Source organism: Phascolarctos cinereus, unplaced genomic scaffold (genome assembly GCF_003287225.1).
Source record: "Phascolarctos cinereus isolate Bilbo 61053 unplaced genomic scaffold, phaCin_HiC Scaffold_2;HRSCAF=192, whole genome shotgun sequence".
Lineage (NCBI taxonomy): Eukaryota > Metazoa > Chordata > Mammalia > Diprotodontia > Phascolarctidae > Phascolarctos > Phascolarctos cinereus.
Window position 1 is genome coordinate 263489151 of NW_027555625.1, and position 21370 is coordinate 263510520.

The 21370-nt window shown below is 40.1% G+C and overlaps 1 protein-coding gene across 2 annotated transcripts in view; it reads right to left on the reverse strand.

Annotated features, from left to right (window-relative positions):
* CFAP77 (cilia and flagella associated protein 77) overlaps window positions 1-21370 on the reverse strand; it is a 181950-nt gene that overhangs the window by 52889 nt on the left and 107691 nt on the right. For both annotated transcript variants that reach the window (XM_020973544.2, XM_020973545.2), the window contains exon 4: window positions 2105-2210. In XM_020973544.2, the coding sequence (XP_020829203.1) occupies window positions 2105-2210 (106 nt within the window). The remainder of the gene's footprint in view (window positions 1-2104; window positions 2211-21370) is intronic.

The following is a 21370-nucleotide window of genomic DNA, read 5'->3' on the forward strand; positions in this document are numbered from 1 at the left end:
TTAACCCTGTTTGCACTTGGTTTTTTCATCTGAAAAATGAGCTAGTGGAGGAAATGGTAAACCACTCTAGTAGCTTTGCCAAGAAAACCTCAAATGGTTTCACGAAGAGTTGGACACAACTGAAATGACTGAACAATTTGTCTTTAATTGTTTAAAGAGTTTTCATATGGAGGAAGGATGAAGCTTATTCTACCCAGTCCCAAAGAGCAGAAAATAGCACTTATGGACAAAAGTAACAGTTTGATAGCTATCAGCTAGGTATAAAGAGGAAATTATTTTTAAAAAATTAAAACTCTTTAAAAATGACTGTTTCAGGAGGTAGGGAGTTCATGCCTCTTGACGTGTTTAATTGGAGGTGAAATGGCCATTTGTTGGGGATATTATAGGGGAGGATTTCTTTTCAGGTAGTAATTGGACTAGATGAATTCCAAATCTCTCCCAATTCTGAGGTTCCACGATTCTATGGTGAAAAGAAAAAAAAGCTCTATCTCTCCTAGTACAGTGTAAGCCCTTTGAGGGCAAAAACTTTGTTTTGTTTTGTCATGCTATCCCAGCATATAACACGCAATAAATGCTTTTTAAATTGAACTGAAATCCTCTCCTTTCTTGAATCTCTCACACATTCTGTTTGTACCTTTTTGAAGCATTGTTGTATTATAATTTATATTATAATTGTTTGTGAATATGTCTGATTTGCCATTTGTTGACCGTAAGCTTCATCAGGACAGGACTATGTCTTGTTTTGCCTTTGTATTCCTAAGGTCTAGGACAATGCATAACACATAGTAGGCCCTTAATAAATATTAAAATGAATGGATTCTAGCAGTTAGTTCTAGATTCCCTATAATGAACAGATAAGAATCAGCTGTTAACTGGCAGCATCCTGTGGGTGATATATATTGAATATTGTTCCTTAAAGTCCTTAATACAATTTGTTCTCTTTAACTTGCTTCACAAACGCTTTCTCAGAAATACAAAAGTCATCTCTACCCTAGCTCAGGGCAAGTAGTTTCATTCTTTCACCATCAGTCTTTCAGCATTTAGGAGGGTAATAGAACATAAGCTGCTTGAACATCATACACAGCAACAACATTGCGCAATGATCAACTATGACTGACTTAGCTCTTTTCAGCAATACAATGATCCAAGACAATTCCAAAACACTCATGATGAAAAATGCTATCCATATCCAAAGAAAGAACTATGGAGTCTGAATGCAGATCGAAGCATGCTATTTTCACTTACTTTGGGTTTTTAATGTTTTTTTTCTTTTTGTTCTGTTTCTTCTGTCACAACATGACTAATGTGGAAATATGTTTAACATGATTGTACGTGTATAACCTATATCAGATTGCTTAGGGAGCAGGGAAGGAAGAGAAGAGAAAAACTGGAACTCAAAATCTTACACAAAATGAATGTTGAAAATTGTCTTTGCATGTAATTGGAAAAAATAAAATACTATTTACTTTTTTTTTTTAAAAGAATGTAAGCTCCTTGAGAGTAGGAATTGTTTCATTCTTTATACTTGTATACCGAACACCTAGTAGAGTACCCGGCACATAGTAGATACTTAATAAATGCTTGCTAGATACAAAGAGAAATGTATTTAAGAAATCAGAACTAAAAAAATGACCGTTTCAGGGAGTAGGGAGTTCACTTGATCGATCATTCCTAACATCAGTTAATATTTTATCACAGTGAAGAAGCTGAGGAATACAAAGATGAAACAAAACCTAGACGATGCCCTCAAAGTCCTTACAATTGAGTAGGGAGGGAAAAGGCACTCCTAACAATTATAAGTTATGTCATAAATATACATAGAATAATACATAGAAAAAGGAGAACAGGACTTGGAACTGGAAGGAGCCTTATTATGACATAACAAAAGAATAAGCTTTGGAGTATTCGGTTCTAGTTAGCCGGGAAACAAAGAACTTGACTCTTTCCCAACAAAAGCAAGCATCATAAGGGCTTGAATTAGCGTCTTGCTTTCTGTTGAATAACAGTGTCATGGACAGGCTAGGATGAAAAACACCAATGATGACAATACATGACAGCACAACTCCCCCAAAAGTTTGTAGTTAAAGGTGATTTCTAGCTTTACCTTGTTTTTTTTCTCCTTTTTAATGGCCTTTTGGGCTGCTTTTTGTTCCTGTATCCATAGCTGCTGGTACTTGTGCTGCATCAGATCAAAGAAGGGCGTGGAAGGCCTAGAAAAAAGAGCCCAGACATGGTTTTAGGAGAAAGCAAAGCCCACCGCTGGGTCTTTCCACCCCACCTCTGTTCAAGCACATGCTGGCCAACCATGTTCTCAGAAATCCGTAGGCGTTAGGGAACAACACAGGCAGGGCAGCCTGTTTGCCAACTATTGGGGGCATCTACTAAATGTTGGTCATACCCACTCCCATTATCTCCCTCCTGACTGCTATAAAATTCTTCATTTAGAACTTGGTGAATCATGGAAAAATTGGATTCCAAATGCCAACCCCCTTCTTCCATGATTTCTGCATGCAGTGGGATGTTTGAATGCCACCAGGGAGCAGAAGAGCCAGCTACTTGTTATCATGCTGGTGTGCCTTTGAAGTAGAAGGGGAGGAAAAAGACATTTCAGTTAAGGTCAGTCAAGCGCCCAAATGACTCTGGTCCATGGAGTCTTGAGGAGTCTCCATTGGTCATCCAAGCTGCCTGAAGAAGCCCCTAGAATAAGTGGCCATATCATGGGGGATAGTTTATAGATGGTCTCTATTGGTGGCCAGTAATCCATAGAATGATGACCTAGACATGGAAGGAATGTCAGGGGCCATCGAGTTTAATCCTACCCATTTTACAGTTGAGGAAACTGAGGTCTAGTGACTTGCCCAAGTTCACACAGTAAACCCCAGAGACTAGATTTAAACCCAGGTCCTCTGACTGCAGAAGAAGTGTGCCTTCCATTGTACCATACCGCTTGCTAACAAAGTGAATTCTTAATGGCAGAGAAATAGGGAAAAGGATGATTGTTTTTGCCTTCGTGAAATTGTAGACTCATTGGGCACCTGACTACAACTAGTGCTGGACAATGAATAGGAAGAGAATGCTACTTTTGATAAAGACAGCATGGTATCCTAGAAAGGACATTCAAATATGGCTTATGGGACCTGAGTTCTAATTTCAATTCTGCTATGAATATCTAGCGGGACTCTAGGTAAGTCATTTCAAACACATGACATTTACTAGCTGTGTGACCCTGGCCAAGTCATTTAACCCCAACTGCCTCGACAAAACATAAATTAATAAACTTGCTATGTATCAGTTTCTTCATCTGCAAAGTAAGGGTAATAATTTCTACCTTGCCTATCTTACAAAGTCAGAGGACATACTCTATGTAAATACGTGTTGAATAATGATAAAACACTATACAAGTATACCAGCAATAATACAGACTGATGGGGAAGCACTAAATCAGATGAACCCTAGGCAGCCTTCAGAAATTTGGTCAGTGACCTATGGAGCAGCCTACCTATCTTGAGGTAAAGAGAACAACAGAAGTAAGTAATTTCAGTTGTGTCTGACTCTGTGACACCATTTGGGGTTTTCTTGGCAGAGATGCTGGAGTAGCTTGCCAGTTCCTTCTCTAGCCCATTTTACAGATGAGGAAACTGAGGCAAACAGGATTAAGTGACTTGCCCAGGGTCACACAGCTAGTAAGTGTCTGAGGCCAGATTTGAACTCAGGTCTTCCTGACTCCAGGCCGAGAGCTCTATTCAATGAGCCACCTACCTGCCCAACAACAACACCACCAGTGTACCAACAATGATACAGGCAGATGGAGAAGCACAAAATTAGATGAACCCTGGGAAGTCTTCAGAAATTTAGCCAGTGGCCTGTGAAGCAGCCCACCCATCTTGAAGTAAAAAGAGCTATGGAAGTAAGTTATTAAACTCCTCGGGCCAGCCTTTTACCCAGTTACATCATTTGAAGCATCTCTGGCTCCTAGTGGCTTGTTTTCCACCAACTCCATCCAGTAGCCTGGCATCACAGACCCAGACTTTCAGATACAGGCCACTTTGATCTCAGGGAAGAATATCAGGTGTAGCGCAGTCAGCAACACTCCCTCTTATATGCTCTAATGTGATCAGCTCTTGGTCAGTCACTCAGGCTACAAGTTTAAATCCAAGGTCTCCAAGCCAGACTTTATGAAAGGGTCCTCCTCCCACTTCACCTCACAACCCCAAGAAAGTCATTCTTCAGGCCCCAAGGATCCCCTTCTCCTTTTGTAAATCTCTAAGCTCCCAATGCCAGGTGGATTATTTCTCTGACAGCATCTGGCAGTCTGATCTCATCCTTAAAATCCACTTTAGAATAAAAAAACCATTTGGTGATTAGCCTCCTTCTAATCTCTATCTCCTTCCCCCCGACTCTACCCCCTTATTTTGAAGGTAAATGGTCTCAGACACTTCCTCAGGCTCTCTGAGTAAAGAATAGATAGGTTATAATGTCAGGACGAATCTAATAAGATAAAATGTAGGGAAAAATGTTGGGGCAGTAAAGTGGAGCAGTGGATAGAGTGCCAGGCCTGGAGTCAGGAAGACCTGAATTCAAATCTTCCCTCTGACACTTACTAGCTGTGTGACCCTGGGCCAGTCACTTAACCCTGTTTGCCTCAGTTTCCTCAGTTGTAAAATGAGCTGGAAAAGGAAATGGCAAACCACTACAGTATCTTTGCCAAGAAAACCCCAAATGAGATCACCAAGAATTGGACATGACTGACACGACTAAACAACAACAAAGGGACAAATGTTAAGTTTCACACTGGGGTTCAAAGGATCAACTCTCTAGATAGGAGAAGTATCTAATGATGTCAACAGCAGTTTGAAGAAAATTTTGGAGATTTTTTTAGTAGATTGTAAATTCAGTAAAAGATGTTAGACTACGTAAAGAGAGATGTATAGTCCCACTGTACTTTTCCCAGGTCAGACTACATCTGGTGTTCATTTCTGGGTGCCACATTTCAGGAATTGCATTGATGAGCTCATGAGTGTCCCAAGGAGGTCAACCAGGATGGTGAAGGGTCTCAAGATCATGGCATATGAGTATTAATTGATAGAACTGGGGAAGAGAAGGCTTAGAGAGAACAAGATTGAACAAGGATAGCTATTTTAAAATATTCAAAGTTGCTTGGGACAGGGTCTATCTAGACCAATAGATGAATTCCAACACCAGGCACTGGGTCTTGAGGAACAGATGACCGCCTTAGGCTAGTTTTCTCTCCTGCCATACCCTCCTGGCTAGGATGCTCTTTGGTAGAAGTAGGCCTCCCTTCGGGAAGTTGTTTTGTCTTCCCTGGGCTGCCAGACTTTCAGCAGGACACCACCTGAATCGAGAGCAGCCACCAGCTTTGAAATGCCACTCATGGCCAGATGATCTTTTTATAGTGGAGGCAGAAGCCAGCAGTACATCTACAAATAGTGGCTCTTTTGTTTTCTGGTTCCTTCACCCCTGTGGTGACTTTTATTACTTAATTATTACACACCCCATGCTTCAGAACAGCCTAATTTATAGTCGTGTTTTCTAATGATACCAGAGGCATAATCTAGCAATATCTACCCCGAGAGGCCATTCATATCAGAAGAGCTCTTTCAACACTTCCTCCCTTCCCCTTCACTGCATATATCACAGGCAGCCAGGCCAGCCTCTCCCGTTTTCTGTGTTCCTCCAGCAGCTGGCTCTGACCATTTACAACAGGTCAGTACCACGGCTTTATTCCTTTCCCTTTTTCCAGTTAGGAGTCACTCTCCCCGCAAAGAGTCATGCTCCCCTCCCCCATTCCAAAGCCGGGGGAAGGATGAAAATTGGAAAGGATAGGGTATAGGAATTGATTAGTGGAACTGGCCAACGGCATGGGTCCAAGCCCTAAACATTTCTTAGGTCAAACCCAATGCAACCATCCTTCCTGTCCAGTATGGACCGATGGGTGGATATTAGGGATGGGGAAGAGTACAATTTAAAGTTAAGTCCTGGAATTTTTTAAAGCAATGCTGTTATAATGTTTGCAAGTACAGTATACATCACAAACTAAACTATACCCACATAAGTAAAATCAGGTAAGTTAAATGAAAAACATATAGTTGATGACAGGCTTCAGGTACAAAATGACACAAACAGAAAAGTCTTTTAAAGGACATGCACCCCGGAGTTAAAAGCCTGCTTAAGATTTTTTGAAGCATTCAAACTACTTATGAATGAAAGCCATCATTTGAAAAAAAAAAGCCATTTAATGAAACACTATAAACAGAAAAGTAGTAACAGAACATTTCCCACATAAATCTGCTTCACACTCTCCCGTTTAGAAACTGGAGGGGATTCAGAGGAACCATGACCAGGATGGGGCAGGGCCATGAAATCATGATCCATGAAGGAAGCAGAGGTGTTCAGCTTAAAGGAGAGAAGACTGGGGTGGGGGCAGGGGGTTGGAAATGGGATGGAGGGTGGGGAATGGTACCTGCCTTTGAGTTAGCTCTTAAGTGAGAGAAGGAGGAGACTGTTCAGAGGGTAGAATAATAAGTGAGAATTGCAGAAAGGCAGCTTTTGGCTTAATGCAAGAAAAATCCTCCTAACAGAGCCATCTCAAACTAGAATAGGATGCTTCTAGTGGATTTTACTTCACTAGAGGTCTTCAAGCTTAGATGATTGCTTTCTGAGAGTCTCAGGCAATCATAGGTTAGACTGGATAGATCCATTAAAATGTGCAGAGGAAGAAACTCTGAAACATCTTACTCGGGAAGAATAATATGCCTTGGGTTGGACTGTTCCTCTATCTTCTTGTTGTGGATTATGTGGAAAACTGGTGTAGGCATTCCCTCCATTGACCTAAATCCCACTCTACCTACAATGCAGCAGCTAACTCCTAGGGAGCTGTACTGAGGACCAAAGAAATCAAGTGACTTATTCAATGTTACATAGTATCAGAAGCCAAATCTGAACTTGATTGCATGTCTAGCACAATTTCCATAATCTATCCACTACACTGTGCTTCCTCTCTACTGAGGTTTTACTATAGCTACAATCAGGAACAGTCATGGAAGTTACTTCTACCATACTACAATGTTCCCCAAACTCTTAAGCCACTACAATTTCTCTTGTTAGTGAAGAAAGTGATCTGATAAATTGATTCACTTTAAGTTATCAGGGAATTACTGGACCATTTCCTCATAAGAGCACAGTATTTTTACTGTTAAAGACTAGAGGGGAAAGGACAAACTTAATACAAAGGAATGAATCAGTAATGCTAGAATTCAGAGACCAGTGAGAGAAATACCTTTGAGTGGGTGGGAGGGGGGAAGACTTTTTAGTGTCCCTCAAGTCACATTGCCTGGTCTTGAATAAAACAGTGATTTCTCTGTTTGACTCTATGAAGACAGGTGTTTATTTACCTATCAAATATGCTATTTATTAATCAAAGTATTTACCTTACCTAATGAAATGTTTTTTTTAAATAATTAGAACAGAGTATAATAAAATAGACTCAACATGGAATCCTTACTAACCATGTTTTTTTCTTTATGACTAAAAACTTACAGGGTTTCAGTCCTAATTCTCAGCATGCTTAGCATTGGGCTGAAGATGTGCCTAGAACAGGATCTTGCATATAATAGGTATTCATTAAATATCTACTAAATGAATCATGTACAAATGTGTAAGTGATGATCACTTAATCAAAAAGCATTAAGCACTGCCTCTATACCAGGCACTATGTTGAGGATAAGATATCAGTCACTAAGCAAATCAACAAGCACTTATTAAGCACCTGCTATGTGCCAGCACTGTGCTAAGTGCTGCGGATACAAAGAAAGGCAAAAAAAAAAAATGGTTCCTGCTTCCAAGAAATTCATAGTCAAACAGGAGAGATAACAGGAAAACAAGTACATAAGCAGAATGTGTAAAGGATAAATTGGGGATGGCCTCAGAGGAAAGACATTAAGATTAAGGAGAAGCAGGAAAGTCTTCTAGCAGAAGGTGGGGCATAAGCTGAGAATCAGTGAAAGCCAGGAAAGCCAGAAGGAGAAAATGAAGAGGGAAAACATTCCAGGCCTGGGGGACAGCCAGTAAAAATATTCAGTTGGGAAATTCAGTCAAAAAATCATCATGGGAGAAACAACAAGCTCAGCATCACTGGATTGCAGACTATGTGCAGGGGAAAAGGGTGTAAGACTGGAAAGGTGGGAAGGGGCCATGTTATAAAAGATTTTAAAAGTCAGTCAGGATTTTATACTTCATCATAGGGTTAATAGGGACCTGCTGGAGTTCATTGAATGGGGGGGGGTGACATATATGATCAGACCTGTACTTTAGGAATATCACTGGCATCCAAGTGGATGATAGACTGGAGGGAGGAAGAAACTGGACAGTTAGGGATACCAACCAGAGGGCCATTGTGACTGTCCAGTTGTGAGGTGATGAGGATCTTCATAAAGGTGGTAGTAGTACCAGAAAAAGGGAGGGTGTATGAGATTTTTACAAAGGTATAAATGATTGTATATGTGTATATATACACATATATACACACACATGTATATATGTGTGTATATATGTGTGTGTATAAATATACACACATGTATATATGTGTGTATACACGTATATGTACATACATGTATATATATACATATGCATATATATACACACATATGTGTATATGCAACTGATTGTCTATCAAGTAGAAGGAGAAAGAGTATGAAGAATCAAAGATAACACCCTGGTAACTGAGAGGATGGTGGTGACATTGACAGTTTTGGACATGTTGAGTTTAAGATAGTTATCAGATATCTAATTCAAGATGTCTAAAAGTGAGTTGGAAATGTGATACCAGAGGCTGGAAGAGAGATCAGGGCAATACAAGTAGATCTGAGAATCTAGAGATATAATTGAAACCATGGGAATTAATGAGACCACCAAGTAAGTATTGAAGAAAAAGAGGAAAAGGGCCCTGGACAGAGCCTTGAGTGATCCACACTGTTAGTGGGCATGATGTGAATAAAGATCCGGAAAAGAGTGGTATCATGAAAAGAGAGAATTAAAAAAAAAAAAAAGAAAGAAGAAGGTGGTCAATACTGTCTGGTTTCCCACCAGGCAAACTTCTTCATCTTGGAAGATCACTTCAACCCTGGAGTTCACTCCTCAGGAGTACCCTCTGTTCTTCGGGCCCTCCCTCTGACTGGGACAGCTCTTCCCAGAACCTCCATTTAAAGGAGGGTGCCCAGGCCACTCATCTCATCATTTCCCACCTGGCTGCATTCTTCTAGATTTCCTCAGCATGCCATTGTACTGGCTACCTTCTCTTTCCTCCCTTCCCCACAATCTATTTCAGTTTCCTTTTATGTGTGTTGTCTTCCATATTAGAAGGTAAGCTCCTTGAGGGTGGGGACTATCTTTCTTTTTTGTTTTTATTTATATGCTCAGTGCTTAGCACAGTGTCTGAAACACAGTAAGTGCTTAATAAATGATTATTGACTTGTTGATTTTGTCAAAGGCTTCCAAGAGGTCAAGAAAGATGAAGATTGAGAAAAGGCCATTTTATTGGGCAATTAAAGATCACTGGAAACTTTGGAGAGAGCTGTTTCAGTTGAAGACAAACACAAAATGGTCTCTTCCCTCAAGGAGTTAACATTCTATCCCAGGGAACAACACATACATATAAAAGTAAATGTCTGATGATGAGGAAATGCATGCTTCCTTCCTTGTACAGATCCACGTGGTTCAGTTCAATTCAATAAATATTTATTAAGCATCTACTGTATGCAGGCATTGGGGGAGATACAGAGCTCAGTGGAAGCAGGGTAGGGTATGTGCAACAACTAGAAAGATTAGGAAGAGCCTTATGTAGAAGATAGCATTTGAGCTAAGCTTTGAAGACTAAGAGGTGGCGGTGAGGACAGAGTGCTACAAAAGAAGAGATGGGAGAGATGGAATGCTGTGAACAGGAAACAGCAAGTAGGTCCCCTCTCTTGTAATGGAAGGGGAGTCATGAGTAATAAGTAATAAGCCTTCCAAGGAAGGCTGAAACCAGATTGTTAAAGGCTCTAAATGCCAAACAATGGAATTTGTATTTTGTCCTAGAAGAGGAAAATACTACAGCTACTTGAGCAGGGGTATGACATGGTCAAATCTGTCCTTTAAGAAACTTACTTAGGCAACTCAGGGCATGATAAATTGGAGAGCAGAAAGAGTGTAGGCAGGAAGCCCAATTAGAAGGGTATTGCAACAGTCTCTGTAGGAGGGGAGGAGGCCTGAATTGGAGTAGAGGCTGTGTGAGTGGAGAGAAGGGAATGGACGCAAGTAATGGCATGGACATTATTATTGACAAGAGCAAGCAACTGATTAGATAGATGAAGTAAAGGAAAATGAGAGGTTGAGGGTGACTTAGAGGTTGTGAATCTAGTTGACTGGAAGGATAGTGCTGCACCCAATAGAAACATGGAAGTTTAGAAAAAGGGTGAATTTGGGGGAGAGAAGAAATACTGCATTTGAAAGGCTTATGGGACATTCAGTTCAAGAAGTGTTTGGTGATACAGGACTGTAGCTTAGGAGAGAAACTATGGCTAGATGTATAAATCTAAGACATCTATATGAATATGATATTTGAATCCATGGCAGCTGATGAGATCACCAAAAGGGTCTAGAGAGAGGACAGCAGAGAGCCCTGGATAGAGCCTTGGGGTATATATATATACACTCACGGTGTGGGGGACATGGATGATAATCCATTTAAAAAAAAAAAAGGAAGAGAAGCAGAAGAAAGCAGTATCACAGAAATCCCTAGGAGAAAGAGTACTCAGGAAGAGAGGTTGTCAATGGTATCAAATGATATAGAAGGATGAGGACTGAGAAAAAGCCACTAGATTAGGCAATTAAGAGATCACAGTTAACTCTGGAGAGAGTGATTTCAGTTGTCCTCTTAGAGTAGCCTAGATAAGCCATTTTGCTTGACTCGCCTTTTCATTATAAAGCTTTTCAATGGCTATTTTGGCAGATATAGTTAAAAATCATACGTATTTTTTTTTCTTGAATGTAAATGCAGTTCTGTATCATAAAATGAATATCTTTTCACCCAGAGAGAATGATTTTGCCACAGGCTCAGAGCCCCTATGGTAATAATTATAAGTATAATTTCTACACTTTATTTTGAATAGCTAAAATCACTTCACATATAATATCTTCATTATTTATTCTCACTGAATGAGAAGGGGAATACTCTAGCTAGGGAATCTGAAACCCAGAGAGGTCAAGTAACTTACCCAAGGTTACACAGCAATTCAGTAGCAAAGCCTGCACCATCACCCCTGAGGCTATGCTGTCTCTCCCTGATAATTTGAGATACTTTGTGAATATGAATGAGCTTTCAGACTGGGCTAACTAGATATCACAAATCCAACCAAGACTGTCTAGCAAACAAATTTCAAAGCAGAAAATAAAATTCAGGTATCCTACTCCCCCTACATTCCCTAACAGCTTCACTACATGTATCTTTTCATTTTAAAACAAAACACCAGATTTACAGTACTAGACACTCTCAAGTCCCTTAAAAATAATGCTTTTGGGTTTTTTATCCCCCAGCACTCAAAGATTTCTAAGCTCCAGGAAGAGGGTTCAGAAAAGATTTAAGCTTTTCTTTAGGGTAGATGATGAAGGATGTGAGTTCTGGTATGCAGGAGAAGTCAGTAGAATGACCAGGGGTCAAGTACCTACAGCAAAGTCATCTTAGTCTCTGCTTCAGGGGGGGAGATGTCACCTTTCATGTTACCATGCCACCCAGGAGAAGTCAGGTGGGCTATGGAAAGTTGTGCAAAAGTGTCATTGGAATATGGAATAGGGCAAAAGCCCCCATTACAGACTACAGGGTTCCCCTGGGATGGGTAAAGGAAAGCCGTTTGTCTCCTAAATACCCAAAGCTTAATCCTAGGGGAAGGAGAGGTAAAGAGGAAACTCCCAGCAGAGAAGGATTGAAAGAAGCAGACAAAGGTCCAGGTGAGAGCTAGGGAATGTAAATCAGGCACCAAGGGTCATAGGGGAGCTTTGGAGGTGGGGTTTTCAGCCTTCTATAATAACATCATGAACCTGGGATGGTCTAGGACAGCCCAGAAAGGGGCAAAGAAGAGGAAAATCAGACAGGAACCCTTGCTACAAAGAATCGACCCCTACTATAAAGGGGTACTTAAATATTTAAACAACTCAAAAATTGGGTTTCACAACTGAAAAAAAAATGGAATTAATCAGATTAGTAGCATTTTACCTTTAGAGATAACAATAGATTTATATCTGTAAAAAACCCTAAATTCCCATCAAGATTTTAAAAAAATTTTCAAGATATGAACTTGATAGATAGCAACAAACATAAACATTTTTACATACAAAAAAGAGAACAAAAAGAGATTATATGTAGAACCATGATTCCATTATGTATAGTTTCATTTTTTAAAAGCATATGTTAAATTTGACACAGTAGTACTGACAGTACCCTGACCTTCGGTAGCCCTTTTTGAGCTTCCAACAAGGAGGCACCTTTCTATCGATTGGCCCTAATAAGAGCATGTGCCGGGCTAAGAGATTCAGGAAGGGGATCTTAATCCTATTCATCCTTTGTGGCCCTGCTCAAGTACTACTTCCTCCAAAAAGTCTTCGTCACTGAGGTTCCTCTTCCTCTGAAATCCTTTAGCACTTACTGCCAGTCCAATTCATTGGGCATTTATCATATATTGCTTGATATTGTTAGTCATCTTTTTTGTTCATGTGGTCTCTCTACTCTGTTGAAATGTAAGCATCCTGAAGGCAGGAGCCATATCTTTATTCTTGGCATTCCTTATCTGTACTTAGTGCCAGCTCAATAAATATTTGCCAACTAATTGATGAGCAGAGAGAGATGTCATGTCTCTTAGCCCTCAACTTCAATGGACATCCCTCTAAGGTCTAAGTTTACCCTCTCAGAAAGCTCCCTAAATTCAGGTCTTGGAGAAACAAGGATGTGAGTTCTGATACTTTCCATTTATTTTAGACCGTCATAGCCCTCTCTGAGCCACAGGGTTTAGGAGATCCTCTACCACTTCTGGGAGAGATTGATAATTATCATTATGATGACAGCTCATCATTATATAGCATTTTACGATTACAAAAAAAGAAAACTTCATATGTTTTTGATCCTCCATAATAGTATTATCAGCTTTTGCAAGTATTATTATCCCCATTTTGCAGATGTAGAAACCTAGACTTGGAAAAAGAAATTTACTTTCCCAGGAAGCAGCCAAACCTGGGTTGTCTCATAGAATATAAATTCCTTAAGGGCAGGGACTGTTTCATTCATTGTATTTTTATCACCACTTTCTGGCATAGTGCCTGGTGTATGGTAGATGCTTAATAAATGCTGATTGATTGATTGATTCTGAATCCAAGCCCAGGGCTCTTTCTACTATACTCAGTTGCTTTATCATCATTGAACCTCTCCCTTCAATGTCTGGTTCAGCATACACATTTTGTCTCTTCATACTTCCTAATGAACTACTTCTTTTGGATTATTCAGCAGCCACTCCAAGCGATTTAGAGTGCGTTGTTGGCTTGGTGTAGACCTGCATTAAAAAGCCAAATATTTACCAAATCTATACTTCCCCTACTGTGGTTTTGGATTCCCAAAGCACATTTTACAATATTATATAATTCAGGTAGCTTTCCCTATGCCCCAGTGAATTTTGGGGTGGGAGGGAGGTAGGGAGATTCTGTGTTGCTGTTTCCACTTGCTCTCAGACGGAGAATTGTGTTTGCCTGTAAGTAGTTTCCATCAGTAATGACAGGGCTGCTGCTAACAGCTTATACAAATTATTTGCTGATAACCTGGCAGAAACCTTTTGGAAAAGAAACTTGGTGTCCTGATGAGCCCAGTCACAACAAAACTGTGTCAAAACTAAGTCTAATATGGTGAAAAATGAAGAAAAAAATTAAAATGAGCTCCAACTTGTTGTCGGCCTTCGAGAAACTTCAAATTAGTTCAATCAAATCCATCTTCACTGCTTTGCAATTGATACCCCAGACCAGGGGTTGATCTAAAATGAAGGCACCGGGGACATGCAAGAGAAATGGAAATTATCATTTGCAAACATTAGGCTGACACTTTGTGCGTGTGTGTGGTTGAGACCTGACAGCTCTGATTTGTGGGCTCCATTCCTCTCTGCCAAATAGTGCTCTGTTGAGATTAGAGGGGGCTCCTTTTATGGCAGCCCATCTTCATCCTCGCTGCTCATTAAAACTTTGTGGAGCAGGAGAACTTGGCGGAAGATAGGAAGGCGTTGGAACCTTCTGAGGGACTTTGGTACACATTTGTTGAAAGGTGTTTGAGAAGGGAGCCTTGGGTCTGACAAACCGGATTTTAGTACGGCTCCCCATTCACAGCGGGCTAAAATAATTGGTCATCAGTGACTACTAATTCGGTTTCGTAGCCAGAGGCAATTTTTTTCTTTCTGGAAAATCAATGACAGCACAGAGGTCTGTTCAACGTGATTCAGCTCAAGACGGGTCCTTATTTAGCTCTTGATGCTCCTTCCACCGGAGACAGCTATTTTGTTAAAATTAAATTAAAATCCATCTCTTCTGTGCCATTGGAATGGAGGGGCCAGGCAGGGCCACTGCTCCTTCCAAGAGGGTTAGGAGTGGGGTTTACACTGTCTCTTTGGCAGCCGCTGAGGCTGTGAAACTGGACTGTTGTCTCCCATGCCAAACCATTGTTTGGAGGGGTGAAAAGGATAATTGATGAATAGCATGAGTTTCTCTCAACTTACCTAAATCAAAAACAGCCTCATGAGGAGTATCCTGTGGGGGGTAATTTCACAAAGAGGCAAGCCATGTTTTCCTGAAACCAGTGTTCACTGCAAAAATAAGAGGTTTTGAAATTTATTGGAGTACTTTGACCCAGAGTGTTCCAGGTCATATGTCCCAAGGAAGTCCCTTTCATGGAGCACTGCTGGCTTTGGAGTAAGATGACCTGGGTTCAAATCCCAGCACTTCAAATTACTACTTCTTTGATGTCAGAGAAGTCACTTAACCTGTCTGGGCATCAGTTTCCTCGGCTGTAAAATGAAATGGTTGGACTAAATGACTTTGAAGAGCCCATAACAGCTGTAAACCTATGTTCTGATAATATCAAAGTTGAAAAGAAAGGTCCTAGATATTCCAAAATACTCATAGCAGCATTTCATAGTAGCAAAGAACTGGAAATCAAGTGAGTGCCCATCTATCAAGGAATGGCTGAACAAATTGTGGTATATGACTGTCATGAAATGTTATTGTGATTAAGAAACAATGAATCTATCAGAGAAACATGGAAAGACTTGTGTGAGCTGATATAGATTGAAGTAAAAAGAACCAGGAAAAGATATGCACAATGACTCCAGTACCATAAACAAAAACTACAATAATTACAATTATAATGAGCAGTCATGGCCCAGGAGAAGAGATGTGGAAATATGTTTCACTATCTTTATTTGAGAGGTAGAGGGAACTACGGAGTAGAATATTATATGCACTCTCTGTCATGGTTCCTGTGTCTGTTTTTCTTTGTCACAAGAGAAGGTTCACTGGAAAGAAGGCCATATCCAGGAAGCACTGTGATTTTAAAACAAAAGACCTCAGTAAAACTACGAAAAGAAAAGAAATGTATTGGTGCAAGGTACACATATGCATGTGTGTGTTTCACACATAGTAGGGATGTAATCTGTTTTGAAATGAATATGTGTTAACAAGCTCCTGTAAGGGTGGGGACATTCTTCCCTTTCCATTGTCATGGATGGACAAGATAGATGCTTAATAAGAGGTCTTCTATGTTTGTCAAGTGAAGTCAACAAGTAATTATTACAACACCTAACATCTGTACAGAATTGTCTGGTGATTTTCCTTCTCTGCCTTTGACTTAGTGTTTTATTGACAGGTTACACATGGTGCCAAGACAACCAGTCAATTCAGACCAAAAGACAAGTCAACTTTCTGGCCCCTTCTGACATAAACACCACATAGGGAAAAGCAACAGTAATATCATGGATTTCAGTGGCATTTCTCTTCACAGAGATTTTCATTATTAATTCATTATAAATAATTAATTATTAATCAGAAGCAGCTAGGTGGTGCAATGAATAGAGCCCTGGATAGAGTCAGGAAGACGAGTTCAAATCCAGCAGCTGACACTTAATAGCTGTGTGACCCTCAGCGAGTCACTTAGCCTCTTGTCTACCTCAGGTTCCTCAACAATTAACTGGGGATAATAACAGCACTCACTCCCACAGTTGTTGTGAAAATCAAATTAAATAATATTTCTAAAAGTGCTTAGCATAGTGCCTGACATATAGTAGGCACTTAAAATCTATTTATTTTTTTTATTAAATCTCATTCATCTTCATAAAATCTCCCCAAAACTAGTTAGAAACTAGTATTTAAGCTCCTATTTTACAGAAAGAGAAGCCAAGTCCTGTAGAGCTTAAGTAAACCAACCCATGGTACATGGTACAAATAAATATTGGAGTCAAGCATTTGGAGTCTCCTGACTGCCGGATTACTTGTCAATCCTTTTGTCTTTTGATTAGATGCTTTGGGCACAGCTCCTGTGTCAAGGATAACAGAAGTATTTCCCTTAGGGGCAGAAGAATATGTTGCAACTTGATAATAAGGAAGGTGCTAATGACTTGGGCCACATTTTTCTTAGGGTTCTAGTTCACAGGAACTCTACCTAGGAAGTCCTGAGTTAAGACCATCTCTCCACCATTGGCTATGATATTACTAACTGGAAAGAGTTGGTACTCTATCCCCCATTTATTTTTCTCTGTATAGACCAGCAGGAATGGGGGATGGAAAGGGAGGTGGACCAGTGGGCTTCACCGACAGGTACAGCCCACTCCTTCACTTTCTCCTTAATTATTCCCTTCTGGCCAGGGGGCCTGTCGGTTTTAACAAGACTGGGAGTGAGAAGGGGGTGTTAATTGAGGCACTTAGCCAGTCTCACCAGTGTGGCTCTTGTAGCTAATTAGGGAAGGGGGGCTCTTGGGCTTTCAGTTATTTTTAAAAATTGTTTGTGGATTGAGCATAAAAGCTAATGACAGAGGAGGGAAAGCAGAGATAGGAGCAAATTCCTGACTGCTAAATTCATCTAAGAGGTCATTTGCAATTTGTTAACGTTTTTCACTAGGGTGAATTCAATTAGCAGCTCTTGCAGAGAGTTGGAGCCTAAGGCAGGCAGGGCAAGGGGATCGTGGCCAATTTGCTCCTAAGAAGCTTCTGCTAGTTATCCAAGGATGGGTGCACTCATACCTTCATAGTCCCCCAAACAGACTACTGACAAACCTGCTGGTCACATAAAATATAATTTTCTCGTAATGCTGCCTTGCACTTCCCTTCAGCTCCCTGGGGAGGAAAATTTGAGCAAAATCCAAAAGAAAATGACGAGAAGTATTTCTCTATATATGGCTTCTCCCTAGGTTTCTGTTGATCCTGGGAACATGGAGAAGAAAATGTCTAGTGGAGATGAAGCTCTAAGGTAGGATCTAAGGCTTCTTTGCTGCCTATATTTCAGTTAGAAATCTGGGGTAGGTAGTATAGGATAGTGTATAGAGCACTAGATTGGTGCTCAGGGGAACAGGTTCTTGTCTCAGTTGCACTACTAATTTACTGTATGATTTTGGATAAGTCTCCCTGCTCTCAGCTTCAATTTCCTCATCTGCAAAGTGCAAGGACTGGTCTAGAAACTTGAAGGGTTGATACCGAATCAGGGTGTTTTTAGCCTTTTTTTGTATCATAGATCCCTTTGGCAGTCCAGTGAAGACTATGGACCCTTTCTCAGAATAATGTTTTTTTTTAACTCATAATTGATGGATACCCTCAAATTCACTTTGTGATGAAAGAAATTAAGAATGTATTTTTTTTCATCCAAGGTCACAGACTCCCTGAAATCTATCCATGGATCCCAGGAGATGCTCATTAAGGTCCCACTTCTAACACTGCATATACTAGCATTCTTCATTCTCAGATCCCTTCGAGTTCAGATATGCTGTGTTCTAATGTTTCTTCAAGCTCTGACATTCTGTTCTAAGGTTCTTTCCAGCTCTGACACTCTATGTTCTAAGACCTTTCTTGGCTCTGATAATCCATGAATCTGTGGGCTATCTTAAGAAGCATTAAGAAAGTATTAAGTGGATGTACAAATGATCCTGTCCCTATCCCTATTCCTAAAATGAGTAAATCTAAGCAGTATTATAGAGGGCAACTTCTGAAAGAATGGGAAAGCCTATGGAAAATTCCCAGGAAATATATGTTGTTACAATGGGTCTTACTCTACAGCAAAATTTGGCATAACATCATCTACCAAGCTACTTTATGGAAAGAACTCATTATAAATCGGTCTCACATATACAACATTCCCTAACATCAAACCCTCATCAACAACAAGGTGCCACTATAGATGATTCCATAAGGTAGTAAGCACCTTGTGTCAATGAAGGGAGGTACCCAGAACCATTGAGTTGTACCTGAAATGTGCACCACTAGCATTGTATTACTTCCAGGCTATTACTGCCACTGCCACTATTCAAATGATGCCATTAGTAAGTTTAAGAAGGACTAGTAAACACACACATACACATTTTCAAGCTGATGTGCTAATAAGCCTGTTTGTTCCAGATAACAGCAAATTATAAAAATATTTTGAGATTCATGTCTGATATGAGAGTACAAGGTATAACTAATAAGAATCAAGATGCAATCTTACTCTAAATCTCCCCCAAAAATAACAGATCTGTTGTTTAGATAGATCTGTGATTTCATTAGGGTGGATGCTTCCATTACTAATGCAGACTAATTCCTCCAACCTTTCTTATCCTGTATGATTCTTGTCCATATCGCTTCCCAAATCATCTATATCTCCTGGAATCCTTCTTGTTCTTTCAATATCTCTCAGCTCTCAGATTGCCTAGCTACTATCTCTGATTTTTGTCCCTTGACTGGCCTATATCCTTTTCCAGCCATCCATTTCTTCATCAAGGTCTTTTATGCCACTTCCAGTGAATAAACCATACAACAGACTGTACCCTACTTATGCTTGCCATGCATCTTTTCATTGTCCTTTGTGTTACTCATAACTATAAAATTTGCAATAATCACAACTTAAATTCTAAAGATCATGAAACCCAGTGATCTATAAAGCAGAACACGGTCAATTCATGTGATAGTAAAACAATAATTTTGGTTACAGAGTTCTGCAGGCATCAAATGTTTAGTGATTTATCAATTGTTTCCCCACCACCACCACCACCACCAATATAGTGAAGCAGATGCTACCAAAGGTGTATGTGCCCTGAACTGTGTCATTAATACTGGGGATAGATTCTGACTAAGCCATCCATACTCTCTTAGTCAGTTCCTTTTGTGACCCAGGGCATTCATGTACAAGACAGCTGTCTCAGGCCGTAAAGTGGAATGATAGAGACTAGCTTCTATGGGATTTACTCTTCTGACTTTAGCTGTCTAGCTGTGCCCTCACCAGCTGAACTAAGTAGTCATAATCACAGTATGATTGTCTTTGGGATATTCATTTATCCATTCATTCAATGAGCATGCCCCTAGTCAGACCATATCTATATTTAGTTCTACTTGCTAAATTTTGGGAAGAATATCTATAAGCTGATGAGCATCTAGCAGGGGGAAATCAGGACTGTAAGAAGTCATATGAAGATTGATGAAAGGAATATAAATGTTTAAGCTGGAGAAGAGAAGACTTGGGGGAGAGTGAGAGGTAGAACATGATAGCTGTCTTTAAGAATGGTTGTATCTATATTTTCGGATATAGTCATTGTTGGAATTTGTTTTGCCAGATTATACAGGTACATATTGAAGGCTTTATTTAAGGGTTGTTGTTTTATTTGCCCATGGGGGGAGGGGTTAATGGTATACATTAACAAAAGAAAAAAATCTGATGAATATCTGTCTCATTTGAAGAGATAATAGGCTTGTTCTGACTGGCCTGGGAAGGCAGAAGTAGGAGCACTGAGTGAAAGCTGCAAAGAATTAAATTTAGGCTAAAACAAAGAAAAGTATTCTAACAATTAGAGCTAGCCCAAAGTGAAATGGATTGCTTTTGGAGGTAGTGGTATCTCCCTTCACTGTAGGCTTTAAATAAATATGCATGACAAATTGTTGGTTATAATGGTAGATGTTGGTGGAGAGGATCTTTGTCCAGCTGTGGATTAGACTAGAACGGCCACTGAGGTCCTTTCAACTCCAAGCTTCTATGGTTTATTTAGTGCTTACTCTGTTCAGAGAAAAATGCTGAGTGCTGAAGGAGATATGGTTCGAATATGACATGGTTCTTGCACTCAGAGAGCTTACAGAGTAGGGATATGGCTCATACACAAATAACTATAATGATCAACAATCTACATATATCAGGGAGGTATAAAACAAAGTACTGCATGAGGTCCAAAGTAGAAGGTCATTCCCAACAGTATAAATCAGGAAATACTTCCTGGAAGAAGAGTTGAGTTGGGTTTTAAAGAATAGGCAGAAATTCAGCAACCAAAGAGTGGAAAAGAAGACATTCCAGGCATAAGGAAAGGCATGAACAAATGCACAAAGACTGGAAAGTCCAAGGAATGCTGGGAAAACAAAGAGCATTCCAAGGTTTGGCTGCTAGTCCATAGAGTTCATGGAAAGGAATAACAGGAGTTAAAGCTTGGGGGTGGCAGATGGTGGAGGGCCTTGAATGCCAGAAAAAGAATTTGGGGCTTTAGGTGAGAGATGATGGGCAGCCACTAAAGATTTTTGTGATGTAACCAGATCTGTACATGGGCAAGATTAATCTGGCAGGAGCCTGATAGTCTAATTTGGAGGAAGATGAGACTAGAAGAAAGAAGTCCCATTAGGAGGCTATTGTGATAAACTCTAGGAGTAGTAATGAGGTCCTGTACTAGGTGGCAGTGGGAAGAAAAGGAAGGGTGTATGAGTTGTGACAGCAGTAAAATCACCAAGAATTAATGGCAGTAGATAAAAAAGAGAGTTTTACATAAACATCCACTCACTCTAAAGCAGTCTTTGTGTGTGTGTGTGTGTGTTTTACTTAACTTTGGCTATACAGATATACTAAGGTCGTGCTCCTTCGTTCAGTATGCAGAGATTCAGAATGACTAGACATGTTTCCAAATTATTATTTTTTAAAATTTGGTTCTAGTGGAGAAAGCAGGAGCCCTGGAGACTATGGAGCACCCTGTACTGACTCCTGATGCTTAGACCCAGCAAGGGCTCACTGTTGCAAAAGCCGTTTCACCGAGAGCAGCCCTTGTAGAGATCAAAAGCCTGAGCGGGAATCCAAGCAATCTGATTG